General features: G+C 53.1%; 6 protein-coding genes across 6 annotated transcripts; 4 read left to right on the top strand and 2 right to left on the bottom strand.

Moving 5' to 3' along the window:
• Positions 1-2,293: 2,293 nt before the first annotated feature.
• A1O5_12583 (uncharacterized protein) lies at positions 2,294-3,133 on the top strand (the record flags this gene model as incomplete). Its single annotated transcript, XM_007753152.1, has 1 exon — positions 2,294-3,133. The coding sequence occupies one exon, from the start codon at positions 2,294-2,296 to the stop codon at positions 3,131-3,133; it is 840 nt and encodes a 279-aa protein (XP_007751342.1).
• A 446-nt stretch (positions 3,134-3,579) lies between these two features.
• On the top strand, positions 3,580-4,415 carry A1O5_12582 (V-type H+-transporting ATPase 21kDa proteolipid subunit; the record flags this gene model as incomplete). Its single annotated transcript, XM_007753151.1, has 4 exons — positions 3,580-3,637; positions 3,695-3,729; positions 3,803-3,894; positions 4,004-4,415. 4 exons carry the CDS (start codon positions 3,580-3,582, stop codon positions 4,413-4,415), a joined length of 597 nt encoding a protein of 198 aa, XP_007751341.1.
• Positions 4,416-5,187: 772 nt separating this feature from the next.
• A1O5_12581 (uncharacterized protein) lies at positions 5,188-8,019 on the top strand (the record flags this gene model as incomplete). Its single annotated transcript, XM_007753150.1, has 1 exon — positions 5,188-8,019. The coding sequence occupies one exon, from the start codon at positions 5,188-5,190 to the stop codon at positions 8,017-8,019; it is 2,832 nt and encodes a 943-aa protein (XP_007751340.1).
• A 371-nt stretch (positions 8,020-8,390) lies between these two features.
• On the bottom strand, positions 8,391-10,544 carry A1O5_12580 (molybdopterin molybdotransferase; the record flags this gene model as incomplete). The annotated part of the gene is made up of 1 exon (XM_007753149.1): positions 8,391-10,544. The coding sequence occupies one exon, from the start codon at positions 10,542-10,544 to the stop codon at positions 8,391-8,393; it is 2,154 nt and encodes a 717-aa protein (XP_007751339.1).
• A 507-nt stretch (positions 10,545-11,051) lies between these two features.
• Positions 11,052-12,848, top strand: A1O5_12579 (uncharacterized protein; the record flags this gene model as incomplete). Its single annotated transcript, XM_007753148.1, has 1 exon — positions 11,052-12,848. One exon carries the CDS (start codon positions 11,052-11,054, stop codon positions 12,846-12,848), a length of 1,797 nt encoding a protein of 598 aa, XP_007751338.1.
• Positions 12,849-13,969: 1,121 nt separating this feature from the next.
• On the bottom strand, positions 13,970-14,917 carry A1O5_12578 (uncharacterized protein; the record flags this gene model as incomplete). The annotated part of the gene is made up of 2 exons (XM_007753147.1): positions 13,970-14,114; positions 14,176-14,917. Coding segments are annotated over 2 exons (885 nt in total), but the record flags the coding sequence as incomplete, so codon positions are not given.
• Positions 14,918-15,468: the final 551 nt, after the last annotated feature.

Here is a 15,468-nt window from a genome sequence, read left to right as displayed (position 1 = left end):
GTCAATAGCCTTGATGTATGGCCTGAGGTGCGTTGAAGATTTTGCATATAAGACTGGCCAGATTGCACGTGGGACATCCTGGCAATGAGTACATGGTTCTGCATTCAGCTGCTGCGTTGAGTAAATTGAGATGACCCAGATGTGGCCGCCGTCCCCATGCGTGGAGGACGAAGAAGTGGCTTTAGCGAGGGAGCACACATCTGGCATTGCTCTACATCAGTTGCAAAGTGAGAACCAACCCGCAAGCAGCAGGGGCTCGGTGGATCAATATCCCATCATCCTCGACAACGAAGCCCCAGCTCAATCCCTCCCTTCAAAGGGGACCGAGCTCGTCTCAGATGGCAGATCTCCAAACAGCCGGCGAGAACCAGCTGTGAACACCGAGAAGAGATTCGTCCTGGTGCCCTCCCAAATTTCTGACTTCGAGGTTGAAGCATCCCTGCCAGCCGAGCCGCTGCAGCGATCCAAATCGACAACTCAACTTTCAGAGAATGACATAACGAGAGGAAGGCCTCATGTCACAAGGATACACACAGATTTGGGGCCAGGCCTCGAGGGCATGCGGACGGGCCACCGCCGTGCCCCTTCACCCTACGCTCATACGCAAGCGGGTTTGACGGATGCTCTTTCTCCAGAAACTCGACGTAAAGATACGCTGTTGTCGCCAATGCATGCTCATGAGCCACGAAAGTCGGCGTCTGTACATCCTAGGACGCGAAGATCCGAACGAGACAGCAGCGACTCTGATCAGAAGTCAAAAACGAGGGGGAGAACAGAACGGAGTCATAGTCGGGCTGCAAGGGAAAGCTTCTCCCACTCAGACAGATCAGAGTCTGAGAAGGTCAAGTCACCAAAATTCTCCAGGCGAGACGAGAGCCCCGACGGCCAATTTACCCGGCGTGGTCATCGCTATCGCAGCCCTGCTCCGCCTAGAGGAGGCTTTACTGGCTACACATACACTGGGCAAGACCACATTACGCCGCCTCAGACCCCAAAGCTGAACAATGAGTCCGCACGATCCTCGGTTATTGACCATACTGCCGTCCCCGAGCAGCTTAGCAACCGTCAGGCATCCTCGAGATTGACCACAGATTCTCCATATACTTCTTCCGCTGAAGAAGGTCATAACCGTCGTCCACGACCTGTTGATGAGAGAAAAGTTGATCGAGGAGGCCGATCGAGACGCAACTCGCGAAACTGTAGCGACAAGGACGAGAGACCGAAACTAACGCGCACACGTTCTCGACGCCATGACGCGTCATCCAGAGACGAGTCGAATCAAGAGGAGCATTCCACAGACGAACGGCCCCATCGTGAGGCCCAGACACCTCTGTCTGGTCGATCGACTTCCGCCATGGAGGACTTCCTCGAGAAGGCTTTTATAGCAAATAAAAATAAGCAACCGAATCACGGTGACAATCACTCTCGCCATGTTTCTCCGCGAGGCTCTCCAGCACAAAGTCCTCCACAAACACCTCGAGCCGATGACCGGTCAACAAGGGACTATTTCGAACAAACCCACCACTCGTCAAGACCGTCAAAACAACGGTCTCGTCCACAGTCGATTGATGATACACATTTCAAGGACATTAAGAATGTTACATCTCTCCTTGGAGCCGCGACGTTGGGTGCTTCCCTGGCAGCAAAAGCTATACCTGCCCTGTCACGATCGAACACTTCGCAATCACTGGAATCACAAAGTAGTGGCTCTCAAAGCAGGCCAGCCAGCGGCCAGCGTTCAAGAAAACCTTCTCCAGTGATGGAAGAGTCCCAACCAGTGTATCAGAGTCTATCTAGGACGAATTCTACTGTTTCTCGAAATGACGGCGCAAATACACGGACCACAACCTACGCGATAAACGAAGAACGTCCAGCACCAAAGATTGCGCTGTATGCACCGGCACCGCTTGAACCGCCTCGCATAGCATCAAGATCGTCTTCTTATTCCCATTCCCCCGAGCTTCGCCCACCGGCCCCTTTCAGAGCCTTTTCCAGCATGGGTGCTCAAGGACATCCGCAGCCACTTCACCTCCCTGCCCCGCTAGCGCTGATGTCGAGCCCAATGAATTTAGAGCCTGCTACTACCTTGTCCAATAGCGCCCCCAGACCCAACTCCTTGCCTCCGTGTCCACGCTCGAGACCCACCGCTGGACACCACGATTGGTACACGATCCGGGACATGTCATTTCTAGATTTCTGTCCTACTTGCATGAGTTTTCTAGGCGCCACTCGCTTTCGTGACCACTTTATCCCGAGCCTGCCAAAAGAACCCCGCCGACCGATCGCCTGTGCAATGAGCTTCCCATGGCTTCGAATTGCTTGGCTGCAATCGATCAGACAAGACAGAAAGGATCTTACGCTTGTTTGGCAAATTGCCAATGGTCCACCTGCGGGGACCAAACCATGCGCTGGCACTAAAATCGATCTGAGAAGATGGTATCATCTAACCGATCCTAGAACAAAAAAGCCCGTGGACAATTTTGACATATGCTCTGCCTGTGTAAGAAATATCGACTTGATTTTTCCCACGCTTCAATTCTGTGTCTTTGATCGGCCGCAGGAGAAGAAAGAGCAAGAGAAGATTTGCAATCTGAACACAAACAGCCGCCACTTCTTGCCTATGTTGAACGAGCTGGAGCGACTGGCTGATCGGTCGAAGGAGACCATAAGGCACAGGGACTTTCAGGAGTTTGTGGATTTTGTTCGCCGCATCTCCCGCACCCGGCACTGCGCGAAGGATACATTACTGGCAACCCAATCATGGCACTATATCTCTGACCTTCCCGAGCTTACAATCTGTGAAGAGTGCTACGAGGAAGTTGTCTGGCCTGTTAGAGATCGACCGATAGCACGAGACGTCTCCAAGACACTCAAGCTTGTGCCTACCTTGCGCAAGAACTCCCTACTTCGAGGAACAAGTTGCCAGCTTTACAGTGATCGCATGAGAAGAATCTTTCATGATGCAGTGAGCCGAAATGATTTTGAGAGTTTGAAGTCGGCGGCTAGATACCGCTATAACATGGAGCATCGGCTGCAGGAAATGCACAAACTGTACGAAATGGATTTGCAAGCTGGAATCGACAGGAGGGTGGAGATGGAGAAGAATATTTCCATCTGGAAGTCTATTGAATAATGACTGATGAGAGCACGGAGTCACGACTTATGTGAGTGGGAAAAGTTAAGGGGTGGGCGTCAGAATCGACTGCAGGAAGCAGTCAAGGGTGGGCCAAAAGCTGTATATGGACACCTCTACTAATAACTCTTCAAAGAGCGTCAACGCTCCCATTTACGAGACTGAATAATACTCATTGGTGACCACCCATCGATATTACCTTTTCCGCCTCCTCACTGTCTAAGTACACATAGTTTTCCCATCGCTGCCAATCCCACGAGCCTATGCCTCAAAGGGGGGAGCCTCCACGTGACTGACCTCGCTTGACCTTCCGCCAGTTTCGGGAGGATGAAGGGTCTCCCTAAGCTGCGGCCTTCGTTGCATAATGAGCTTTCTCTCCACTTACTTTCTGCGACTGTATCACACTCAATCACTTGCAAGCTTTCTGGGATTGGTGAGGGTTCAAGATGAGTCTCATCTACCCTGCTGGTGGTGCTGTTACCGCGCTAGGAGTTGTCGGCCTTTGTATGATTCTAGACTCGCTCACTTCGATCGGAACCCATCACTAACGGGTGCTCGCAGATATGCTCTTCAATGGCGAGGGCGAACAATTTAATGTACGCAGCTGACGGCTGACCTCAACACAATGTACTCTTGGTCACACTCAGAGACTGACTCGCGACGCCGCAGGTCGGACAATTCCTCGAGACAGTGTCTCCGTACGTATGGGCAGATCTCGGTATTGGTCTTTGCATAGGATTATCGGTCGTGGGTGCGGCATGGTAAGGAATACAGAGATTTTCTTGGATACTGCCTCTTGTATCACGCTCGTACATTGAAAAGGAACCAAGCCTTTTCTACCGACACTGCTGACCATCGCCTGCCATGCAGGGGCATCTTCATCACTGGCACCTCTATCCTCGGCGGCGGCGTAAAAGCTCCACGAATACGAACGAAGAACCTCATCTCCATTATCTTTTGCGAAGTCGTGGCGATCTACGGCGTCATTATGTCCATCGTCTTTTCCTCCAAGATCAACATGGTACCGGAAGAATCACTTTACACGGGACCGAATTACTACACAGGCTACGCCTTGTTCTGGGCGGGAGTGACAGTGGGGATGTGTAATTTGATCTGTGGCGTGAGCGTCGGGATCAATGGGAGCAGTGCGGCGCTTGCTGATGCAGCGGACGCAACTATGTTTGTGAAGGTGTTGGTGATTGAGATCTTCTCGAGTGTGTTGGGGTTGTTTGGGTTGATTATTGGGTTGTTGGTCAGCTCAAAGGCCGCCGAGTTTGAGTGAGCGCTGTGGTACATGGTGATGAGTGAGCATTTCATCGCAAAGCTACGAAGAAGCTAGTAAGCAGAGAGTGTCCTGCTGCGGGAAGCAGGACGTTAGGGCCGGCGTGCCTTGGCTCGAGCAGGTGGACGAAAGCTCCTCTCGGCAGAAGGTTGAAGCAAGATATTGGCTTGATGGGAATGCAGGATGATATTTGCATGAGTCCAGTCTGCATTCTGTATATTTACGCCAGGGAGGTTTTGCTTGGGGGGGTTCATGGCTGAACGTTCAAGCGATCCAAGGCAAGGCTGTGTTTATGAGGACGGTCCACCCACGAACACATGCATTTTCGATTTAAAAGGCTAGAGATCAATCAATCCATGTCTTTCATGTCCAGTTGCCTGCCTGGTGGATGTCAGTCAGGATAGTGAATCCCAATCGAGGGTACTGGAGGAGTTAGCAATATAGCACGAGGCACCTCGTACTTTATACTTTATTGCACGGCCAGTGGCTGGATGCACCAGATGCTTCGACGTATAAGTACATACGTCACTGTTTGTTGGCTTTTTCTCGAGTCTGTCCATCCAGCATCCAGGCTTCCGCCATGTCATTCGACATGATCGGTAAGAGGTTTCTCGAACATCTGTCGTTGCTGCCGTCTGTTTGTATACCTTTTTCTTTCTCTCTGCAGCACGAAAATGTCGTAGGATGCATTGCTGGAGTGGTTGGCAGCAGGCCTTTTTGTATATCTCCAACGAAATAGCGAACTCGATTACATGCAACGGTTTCCATTACCATGGCCCAGCTTGTCCATACACTGGGACCTACTTGTGCCTTCCACGAGGAAGATCCTGATGTCACCTCCAGCGACGGATTGACTCCCCCGAAAGTCAAAGCACAGTTCTTCTACGTGTCTTCCCTCCCGATTGACGACCCTCTCTCTCCACTACCACCTGTGTCTGCGGACAAGGCTACCGATCTTCCCCCTCAACCATTTTCGGTTCGAGACAACGCCGCCTTGGAAGAAGCATGGCAGACCTTTCGAAAAGCCGACGAGGGAGCTTCGGGGGAAGAAGGAAGTGTAAGGAGGAGTCTTACGCAAAGAATATTTTCGGTTTCACAACTCAGAGATGCAACTCCCGTGGATGGGAAATCACAAGTAATAAAGTCCGGCTCATCTGGAACCAGAAGCACCTCTCGTGGCCGTACAAAAGCTTCTTCCCCAAAGTTTCCTCCACCAGGATCCGAGGTCATGCTGGACTACGCACGTAGCGGTACGAAGGGCGCCGCTCAACCTATCGATGCTGAAGAGTTGAGGGAAAATGCTGAAGTCCAGCGACGGTCCGGCAAGGACACGACCAAACATAAGAGGCGATTTTCGTCCTTTCATCCCCGACACAAAGATGGAAAGGACAGCCGCGATTCTTCTCCGCAACCCGCAAACATGGATGAGACAGTTACATCTGGAACGCAACCTTCTCTGGACCCTGCTTCTGATATCAGCGGTCGACCATTTGCACGGGCGCCCAGCGGACGCAACATCAATTCTACCCTGACATATGAACCTGGAGAAATCTACACCGATGAATCAGAAGCTGAGTCTAGAGGTCGCTCTCGGAGCTCTGGGCGTTGTCGCAAGAAGGGAAAGGAGAACGACAAAGCTTATGTCCCTGTGGGTGTATCTCGCCTGCATTTGGTTGAAATGCCTGATCTTGTGATGAAACCAATATATTGGTCCCCTATCAACGACACATCCAACGTCATTCGGGCTACTTGGTTCTACAAAGACACCATGTTACCCGTTCCAGCTGACGTGGCAAATCGCCTAGAAGTCGGCTATGAGTACATCAAGCCCTTTGGTCCCGCTTACCAGGAAGAATTGCAGGCCTGCATTGACAATGGCGCATCTGCAGAAATGAAGGTGGTGTACAAGTTGTGGCCTGACGAGCCTAAATCCAGCAGACCTTCCACTGCTGTGGACATGAAGGAAACAAATCAAAAAGCCAAGCAGCGGAAGGGAAGTAAAGATTTGCCAGAAACTATCCAGAATGCTGCCGCAGACCCTCGAAATACCCAGCAAAAACGTCTGTTTGCGACTCACAGCGTCATCTACACGGATGCTCGCAACGCTCAAATTCTGAAGCCTAACCTGCTTCCTTCCATCACACAGAATCGGCGACCTTTGAGTTCCCTGCGGAAAGGGAGACAGATTGGCGTGGCTGTTGTGCGTGGGTTTGACCGAAAATCGTGGTTGAAGATCCATCCCGATCCAAAAATGGACGCCAAAGCTGCTCATGCGAAGGTTGGGGCCTATATGTCTCAATCAGGAGATGCCACTACCCGAGGACGACGAGGGTCATGCGCAGCTTGCGAACATGATAGTAAAGCACCAAAGGTTACTGACCTTGTCTTTGTCATTCACGGCATTGGGCAAAAGCTATCAGAAAGAGTCGACAGCTTCCATTTCACTCACGCCGTTAATGGTCTGAGACGGGAATTTAATGTTGAACTGGCAAGCGAAGTCGTCAAAGGAAATCTGAGGCATGCAACGGGCATCATGGTTCTCCCTGTGAATTGGCGGCTGACAGTCTCATTTGACGAGGACATTAAGACTTCTTCTGAAGGCACCGAGAATAAATACGCCTTGAAGGACATCACCCCCGATACTCTCCCAGCTGTCCGATCCATTATTAGCGACGTGATGTTGGACATTCCTTATTATATGTCGCATCACAAGGAAAAGATGACCTCGGCGGTCATTAGGGAAGCCAACAGAGTCTACCGACTTTGGTGTCGTAATAACCCAGGGTTCGACGATTATGGCAGGGTACATCTGGTTGCCCATTCGCTAGGCTCTGTCATGGCAATGGAGATTCTAAGTCAACAACCGACTCGACTTCCAAAGGACATCAAAATTGATCCCAATAGGCCAAGTGAGAAGTTCTTCGAGTTTGACACGACAAACATGTTCTGCTGCGGAAGCCCTTCGGGGTTCTTCCTGCTTCTTCATAATGCCAATCTTGTCCCGCGGAAAGGTAGAGACAAACCCGGTATGAAAGGAGAAGATCGACAACCAGGGATTGCCAGTGAAGCTAAATACGGATGTCTTGCCGTCGATAACATTTACAACATCGTCCACCGAAACGATCCCATCTCCTACCTGCAAAATGCATCCGTGGATGATTTATACGCGAAGTCCATTCAACCGGCGGTTATACCTAGTGCTAGTGTCAGCTTTATGACGCGCATCGGTCACAGTCTGCGCTGGGCTTCACGGACCACCGGTGATCCGTACTCTGTCATCACTTCGCCAATCCGTCCGCAACTCACCCAAATGCCCAGCACAGTGGAACTGGAGACGCACAATTTCACTCGCGAAGAAATTGCCGAGAAACGCATGTATCTGCTCAACGACAATGGGCAGATTGATTGGTTCCTGTCGGCGGGGGCCGGACCATTGGAATTCCAATACTTGAATATGCTCAGCGCACATAGTAGTTATTGGATTTTGCCAGACTTTGTGAGGTTTCTGGTCGTGGAGATTGGGAGAGAGCCTGGGAAAAGCCACACATTGCCGGCGCTAAGGGCAGTGAAGAGGCGCGAATATAAGCGGGGGGATATTCCTTGAGTTGATCCCCTCTGTGCAAGTGTTTGATTCAAGAGCAGCATCGCAGTTTATGGTTCTGTGGCGTTGAGGCATGGTTGCATCGAAGGGCGTCGTGGGAATAGAGACCACAGCCCTAGCGAAGGACAAGGCTGGAGAACCATAGAATTACGCCGACAGTTCTGGTGTGTCACGACTTGTTATTCTTATGACATTGATACCCCCTCGGTGCACTCTGGTGGATAGACAGGCTGGGATACTTTGTACCTGCAAAATGCAAGAGCTTTCGCCCCCCAAAAATCAAATTGTGCTTGTTACGACTTCATTGCGGACTACTATCTTTTGCGTACATACCACCCTTGCTCCTCCATTTGAAACCCGCCGTGAATTGCCAATCAATATCCAAGCACCATCCCGACAATCAGGGCCTCACACTCGCCGCCGTCTTCAATGTATCCCTCCCTCTGGGGGAGAACCAACAGCCCATTCGCGCTCGCTAGACTGCCCACGCGCGAACTCCGCTGCATGCCCGTGCTGCGCGCCACGAGCTTCCCGTCATTGGGGTCCGCGGAGACAAGCACGCGGTGGTACTCGACGCGGGCCTTGTCGCAGCGCACACGGCCGTGGAGCCGCACCTTGACGCGCGGGGCGCCCTGGGGGTCTGGCAGGCCGGTCATGCGCTGGATGCAAGGGAGCACGAACAGGTTGGCCGTGACCAGTGCGCTGGCGGGGTTTCCTGGTAGGCCGAAGATGAGCCTCGTCTCGCGCCTGCTGCTGTCCGAGTCTGGATGGGAGTCTTTGATAGGGACGGTGGCGAACGTGGTGGGTTTGCCGGGCTTCATGTTGACTCGGCCGAAGTGGACTGTGCCGCCCAGGGCGCGCTCGATGGTCGGTTTCAGCAGGTCGAGCTCGCCCATGGACACGCCGCCGGTCGTGATGACGATATCCAGACCGTGCAGCCGAAATGCGTCGCGCAGCTTGTGTTCGAGTTCGTGGTGCGGCGTGTCTCGCGCGACGCCCAGATCCACCACGTCCTCGCATATCCGCCAGCCGCGCAGCAGGGTTAGCAGGGACGGCCGGTTCGAGTCGCGGATCATGCCGCCGCTGAGTGTGCCTTTGTAGGCGACATCCATCACCTCATCGCCCGTCGACATAACCCCGATCCGTGGTTTCCGGTAGACGGGGACTTTCTTTATGCCCGCCGCGGCGAGGACGCCGATTTCGCCGCCCAATGGACTGATTTGCGTGCCCTTCGCCACGATCACTTGGCCTAGTTCGATATCGCTCCCTGATTCGCGAACGTTTTCTCCTGCCACGAGTTCGTCTGTGAGGATTTCCACGCTGGCTTCTTCCTTGCCGTCGGGCGTGAGCGTTGAGATGACGGTGTCTTCCACCATTACTACCGCGTTAGCATTTTCTGGCAGCGGGGCTCCCGTCGTGATACGGGCTATTTGACCCTTTTCGAGAGGTGGTGGTAAGGATGAAGCTTGAGCATGTGAGACAGAGGCGACCGGGAAGATGCCCTTGATGCTCTTCTGGGAGATGGCCTCCTTGTTGGGGATGATGACAGCATATCCGTCCACTATGCTCGCACGGTAAGCTGGGACTGCCTCGGCGGCTCTGATGTCTTCGGCGGCTACATAGCCTACCAAGTCAGGCGAGACGTCTCTTATTTCGACTGTAGAGGCCGGTGCGTTTTCAAAGATTTTCGCCACAGCGTCTGAAACGTTCAGCATCGGGTATGGGGATGACCTGTAGCGTGCGGTGGCGCCCAGTCGAGGGTCGTTGGATTGAAGTTGAGGTCGCTCGGAGGGAGCGGTGTGGGCCTTTGGGATTCTGTGCCCGCCATGAACACTGCCGCCGCCTTCATGACTGTGATCATGGTCGTGGCTGTGATGGTGACTGTGTTGATGAGAATGATCATTAGTAGCTCCCACCACCAACGTTGCTGGTGTAGCATCGCCAGAACCTGATGGACCAACTCCAGCCTCCTTCTCCAACTTCTTCACTCCTCCCACATGGGCAGCTCTAGAGTCCTGGCCTGCAGCCTGCAAGCAAGCATGGGGCAGCAGTTTCAACACAGCCTGGAGGTTCTCCTTGGCGCCTTTGGGCGACCCGGGCAAGGTGATAATAATGGATTTATTCCGCGTGCCAGCCACAGGCCGCGACATCATGGCAAAAGGCGTAATCTGGAACGAAGCAGCCAGCATGCCATGGACGATGCCGGGAGCATGGCGATGGATGAGCGGTGCAATGGCTTCCGGGGTGAAATCTCGTCGGGCGAACCCTGTCCCTCCCGTCGTGACGACCAAGTTGACGACGCCGGCGTTGGTGGTTTCATTCTCGGAATCCGTCCATGCGCGGACGATCCGTTGAATCTCTAGCACGTCGTCCTTCACGATCTCGACGAGCGGATCGCTCCATTTCCCGGCACCGTCTTGGGAGAAGACGTCCTTGAGGATGGGGATCGATTTGTCGGTTGATGGATCGGCCGCCGCGGTGTCGGAGACGACAAGAATTGCTGGGCGGAGGAGGGGCGGAGAGGTCATTGTTATTCTATCCGTGGGCCTGAGCAGTCTAGAGAGATACTCGTCGGGCTGCTAGACTACGAGAGGAATGCGGCTCTGGGTTCCTGGTTGAGCAACCGAGCACATATCAATGCTCAGACGGCTTAAACCATCCGGCGCTCGGAGAAACATTTGTCCCGGATGACCACACTCCCCACTTCTTCCATCCCTGTTGCTTGTACTCGGCGAGGGTCGGTACGGGGAGAACCTCCTCCACACAGTAATACCAAGGTATTACACTGCCTGTCAACGTTTGCGGAGAAGCTTGCGAATCCGCTCGCTTGCGAGGAACGACATAATCCATCTGCCTAGAAGATAATCTCCCTTGAGCACAGAGTAGAGGGTATCTGTAAGTACACACTTGTGAGCACACAACACCCTTCTCCTGTCTCGAAAGCCTTCCTTTATCGTCCATCCATCGTTCCCTCTCGCCGGAGCCTTGTCAGCCCTCAGGCACATCTCAATTGGAGTTGTTGCGTGACCGATGCTATGGAGTTTGTCACGCCTCAAGCTCCCTTCTCCTTCTCCCCCTCCCCTGTAGCCTCAACCCTAGCAAACCTGACGGCCGCCTGCCTCTCTTCAACTCTCCCAAGCCCGACTCTATTCGGCGGAGAGATCCTCAACGTAACCTCGTCGCTGGTCAGCAACTACACGGCACATTTTTGGTATCCGCCCAATTTCTTCAACTCGGACCCGCCACTGTACGGAGAAGCCGGCAATCTCTCCTTCTGCAATGTCACCGTGACTTATACGCACCCGGGCCAAAACGACTCCATCAATGTGAATCTGTGGCTGCCGCTTTCGGTGTCGGATGAGGTCTACATAGACACCAACGGAAACCGACCGGATCAATCCTCGGTCAGCAATAGTGGAACATCGCCATCTTGGAACGGCATTCTTCTCTCCCATGGCGGTGGTGGCTTCTCTACCTGTCTTCCCGGCTTTGTCTCTCATTCCGCCCTTTCGCAAGGCTACGCTATCTCGCGCACTGATGGTGGCCATCCAAGCCAATCCCTAACTACTCCTGACCAGCCTGAAACTGAATCATGGGCCATGGTCTCCCCGGGAAACGTGAATTTGTACCTGCTGCAAGATTTCGCTTCCACATGCTTGCACGATATGACCGTCATTTCCAAATCCATCGTCGCCTCCTTCTACGGCACAGCTCCAAAGTACAGCTATTTCCAGGGCTGCTCCACTGGCGGGAGACAAGGCCTAATGCTGGCTCAACGCTATCCTGGGGACTACGACGGCATACTCGCAGCCGCGCCCGCGATCTACTGGCCCAAGTTGATTGTCATGCACTACCTCGCGCACATGATGATGCATTCCCTCCAGGAGTATCCTCCGGCGTGTGAGCTCGATGCGATAACGAAGGCCGCGATAGAGGAGTGCGATGAGTTGGACGGCGTCAAGGACGGGATCATCTCGAACGAAGAACAGTGCGAATATGACCCCTTCAAGCTCATGGGGAAGGAGATCCCTTGTGAGATCGAGTATGCAGACGACGATGGAAACGAAGATGGTGAAAGACGCCAGCAGCAAGCAAACCACACAATCATCAAAGTCGGCTACGCCGGCCCTCACATTGCGTGGAACCTCTGGGGAGGAGCGCCGGGTTCTATCAGAGAACCCAACTGGCATCCGCTCACGCACTCGACACCCTTGACGTCCTTCGCCTCGACCACCTGTTTCAGGAAAAACAGCACCTGCGTGGCAAAGCCGAGCCCGTTGATGCTGGACTGGATCAGGCTCTTCCTCTACAAAGACCCCAGCCTCACGGCCGAGGACCTCGCAAAGCGGATCACGCTCGACGAACTGGTCCGTCTCTTCCACCAGTCCGACGAGGAATACCATTCCTTCCTCTCGACGAGCAGCCCCGACCTGAGCGCCTTCCGCAAGCGCGGCGGCAAGATGATCACGTGGCACGGCACGAGCGACGAAGCCATCATGCCAGGCCAGACGGTGCAGTACTACGAAGAAGTCCTGAGTTTTGCGGCTTCTGGAGTCTCCACCGACGCGAAAGACTTCTACCGTCTGTTCCTGGCCCCAGGGATCCAGCACTGCGGTAGCGGGGACGGCGCTTTACCGATAAACGTGCTGCCCCAGTTAAGGAAGTGGGTCGAAGAAGGCGTCGCCCCGGACCTGCTCGAGGGGGAGAGCTTTGGCAGACACCACGGAGACAAAATCCGCAGGCCGCTGTGCATGTACCCCCTCGTGGCGAAGTACAAGGGCCATGGGGACATGAGGAAAGCTGAGAATTTTGAGTGTGCGAGCTCTTTCTGAAATGTGACACTGACCGAAGTATCGCGGGAAATTATGTTGCCGAATTCTTGCGGCCGTTCAATATCGTCGCGGTGGTGGTGGTCATCATCCCTTAATCCTAGGGGCAGAGCGAAGAAAGCCGTTGACGAGAAAAGGGAAGCGAGGAAGCGACCCAAAAAGTCTCGACACAACACTAACACTAAGCCAGCAGCGTGTGTCCGCCCAATAATGCCCAAGAAGCATGCACTGTGTACATTCAGCTCCTCCCTTATGTCCGTTTGATTCGGTCTACTTCGGTTCGGTCTGCTGATCGTGATTGAAGAAATTGTAGTCACATAGGCACGGATTCTCACCGTCTCATAGTCATATAGCATGCCAGTGACGGGCTCTCTCCCTACTCGTCATCACACTGCGTCTATTATCGCCTAAACGGGATTCTCCCCTTCCATATCAAGAAGTATATAAGTTCTGCCAGATTCCTCAGCCTTGGCGGCCAAAGAATAGGAGAATAGGACAACCTCAATCTAGCTCACCGCCGGCCCTATCAACAAGACGAAAGGCTGTAGCCTGCACAGCACCCGTCTTCACTATATCGGAGATGCGAGCCGGACATCCTGGTCGCACCAAGCGTCAAGCTCTGCCAGCTCCTGGGTGGCGAAAGATGTGCCATGCGCATGGGAATCATCGGCCATAACAACGAAACGTACCACTTTCACCCGGGCACGAAGAGCAAACGACCCGATGAAATGCTTTCTGGGCGAGAGCATGGGACTCATTGGAACGAACGTGGCCGTGGAACTGCACAAGCGAGGCGTCTGCAAACGCTTCAATGAAATTAGCTCTTGACATTGTTGGCGAACTTTGAACGTTGGCGTCGAGATCACCAGCGATGCCGTGGACGAGCCGCGCAGTGGCTTGCTTGTCCCTCAAAGAGTTGGAGAAGACAGCTGGTCGTGAAATCTCTGTGGAAGAGCGCGTGAGGAGAGAGGCTTGCGAATCTGTTCTGGACCATGGCGCAAAACTTCCGAAATCTCGAAATGGAAGATTTCTCGCCTGAGGCAGGGTTTTGTCCCATCTCTAGCCTGAGACAAGACGGTACTTATATATGCTCATCCGTGTCTACTTGAGTATATCGAATCACTCTACATGACGGCGCATTTCTGGGATTGCTCGTACGCAGCACCCCATTGATCAATCCCAGCCGCAACCCCATTTTGTCTCTGTTTTTCGCAACCTCAGCCTTGAAATTTGCCTCCATGAATTTACGCAGCTCTTCATCTATGTTATCTGTCCGTGGCATTAGAATGGTCCCGGCGATGATTCACAAAGGTAAGCGAAGTGGGCTTACCCGAAGTAGCCTCCAGAACAACTTCTTCGCGGCGCAACGGACAAGGATCTCGTCTCTGCCTCTGTAGAATAACCATGCATCTAATGCAAAAGAGGTGACGGCAACGGAGTCTGACTGGCTTGTAAGAAACGCTAAAGCATATTGGGCAGAGGTAGTCGCTGAGTTGTGGGATGATGCTCAAAACCTCCTTGGAGATGGTAAAGGATAGTGCTGTAGCCGGATCCTGCTCGATAAAGAGTGACGGGGTCAGTGAGCTCGTGAGATGCGCGTGCAGCGGGAAGCGGTTCTTGAATGTCTTGAGGATATCAGCAAGCGCAGTCTGACTGAGTTCTTGAAACTTCTTTATCCGAAGGAGGTCCTCGTTCATTCGGATAAAGCGCCCAAGTAAAGACAGACTTTCCCTCCTCAACTTGAGGAGTTTGTCGGGTTCTGCAGCTAGGGACCAGGCGAAAAGCTGGTACTGTTTTTGGGCGTGCCCAGCATCTCGCGTTCCTGCGTTGGCCTCACGAGAAGATAGAAAGACCTCAGCTTCGGAATAGGGTTCAAAGACTTTCCTCCGTGTTTTGATCTCCCGCCTTGACCGCCGCGATTTGCCCTTGCACAGAGCACGCAGGCCTTTGCCGAGTTGGACAATCTCATCTTGTAGATGTGTCCTCATGGATTGATACAATTGATCAAGGCCGGTAAGGTCTTGTTGAAGCACTTGAAAGATTTCACCCGTTACAGCTAGTAGTGCAGCCATCATGTCTCCCTGTTGAAAGGGTTCTCCATCTTCGAGTCCGGGTTTATTTGGGGGCCAAATTCGTTCATGGGAAGACACCTCTGGTGGGTGCGGCTCCTCCACATTAGCTGATTGCTCGATATATCGTGACATTGTTTTCGTCTCTGGTAGACTTAACAACATTTCTGAACGTATGCTCTCGCAAGGAATAGACACCATGGTAAATTGTGTGGGAACGGTGGTTGTATCATAGTCTGAGATGGAAGACCGGAATCGTTCAGTTGGAATCTCTCCCCCCAACTGCGTAGGGTCCAAGTGAGTTTGCTCGCGCGGAGGATCGAGGCTCAGATTATCGAGGCCAATAGTTGAAAGTTCTCGCTCGACGCGTTCGATATGCATTATCAGCGTGTTGTAGGAGATGGCGTGGTTGACCTAGTCTTGAGTATATTCGCCGCGGTCCAGAGCGGCTTTGTAGATATGGCCGAACTTCATGGAGCGTTTTATGCTTTCGAGATGCAGCCGAATTACTTGAGGGAACGACCGCGTGGAAGTCTTTTCTCAACCAGCGATGA

Source organism: Cladophialophora psammophila, assembly GCF_000585535.1.
Source record: "Cladophialophora psammophila CBS 110553 chromosome Unknown aczJe-supercont1.35, whole genome shotgun sequence".
Taxonomy (NCBI): Eukaryota; Fungi; Ascomycota; class Eurotiomycetes; order Chaetothyriales; family Herpotrichiellaceae; genus Cladophialophora; species Cladophialophora psammophila.
The sequence above is the reverse complement of the archived record's forward strand: the minus strand, read 5'-3'. Positions and strand labels throughout refer to the sequence as shown.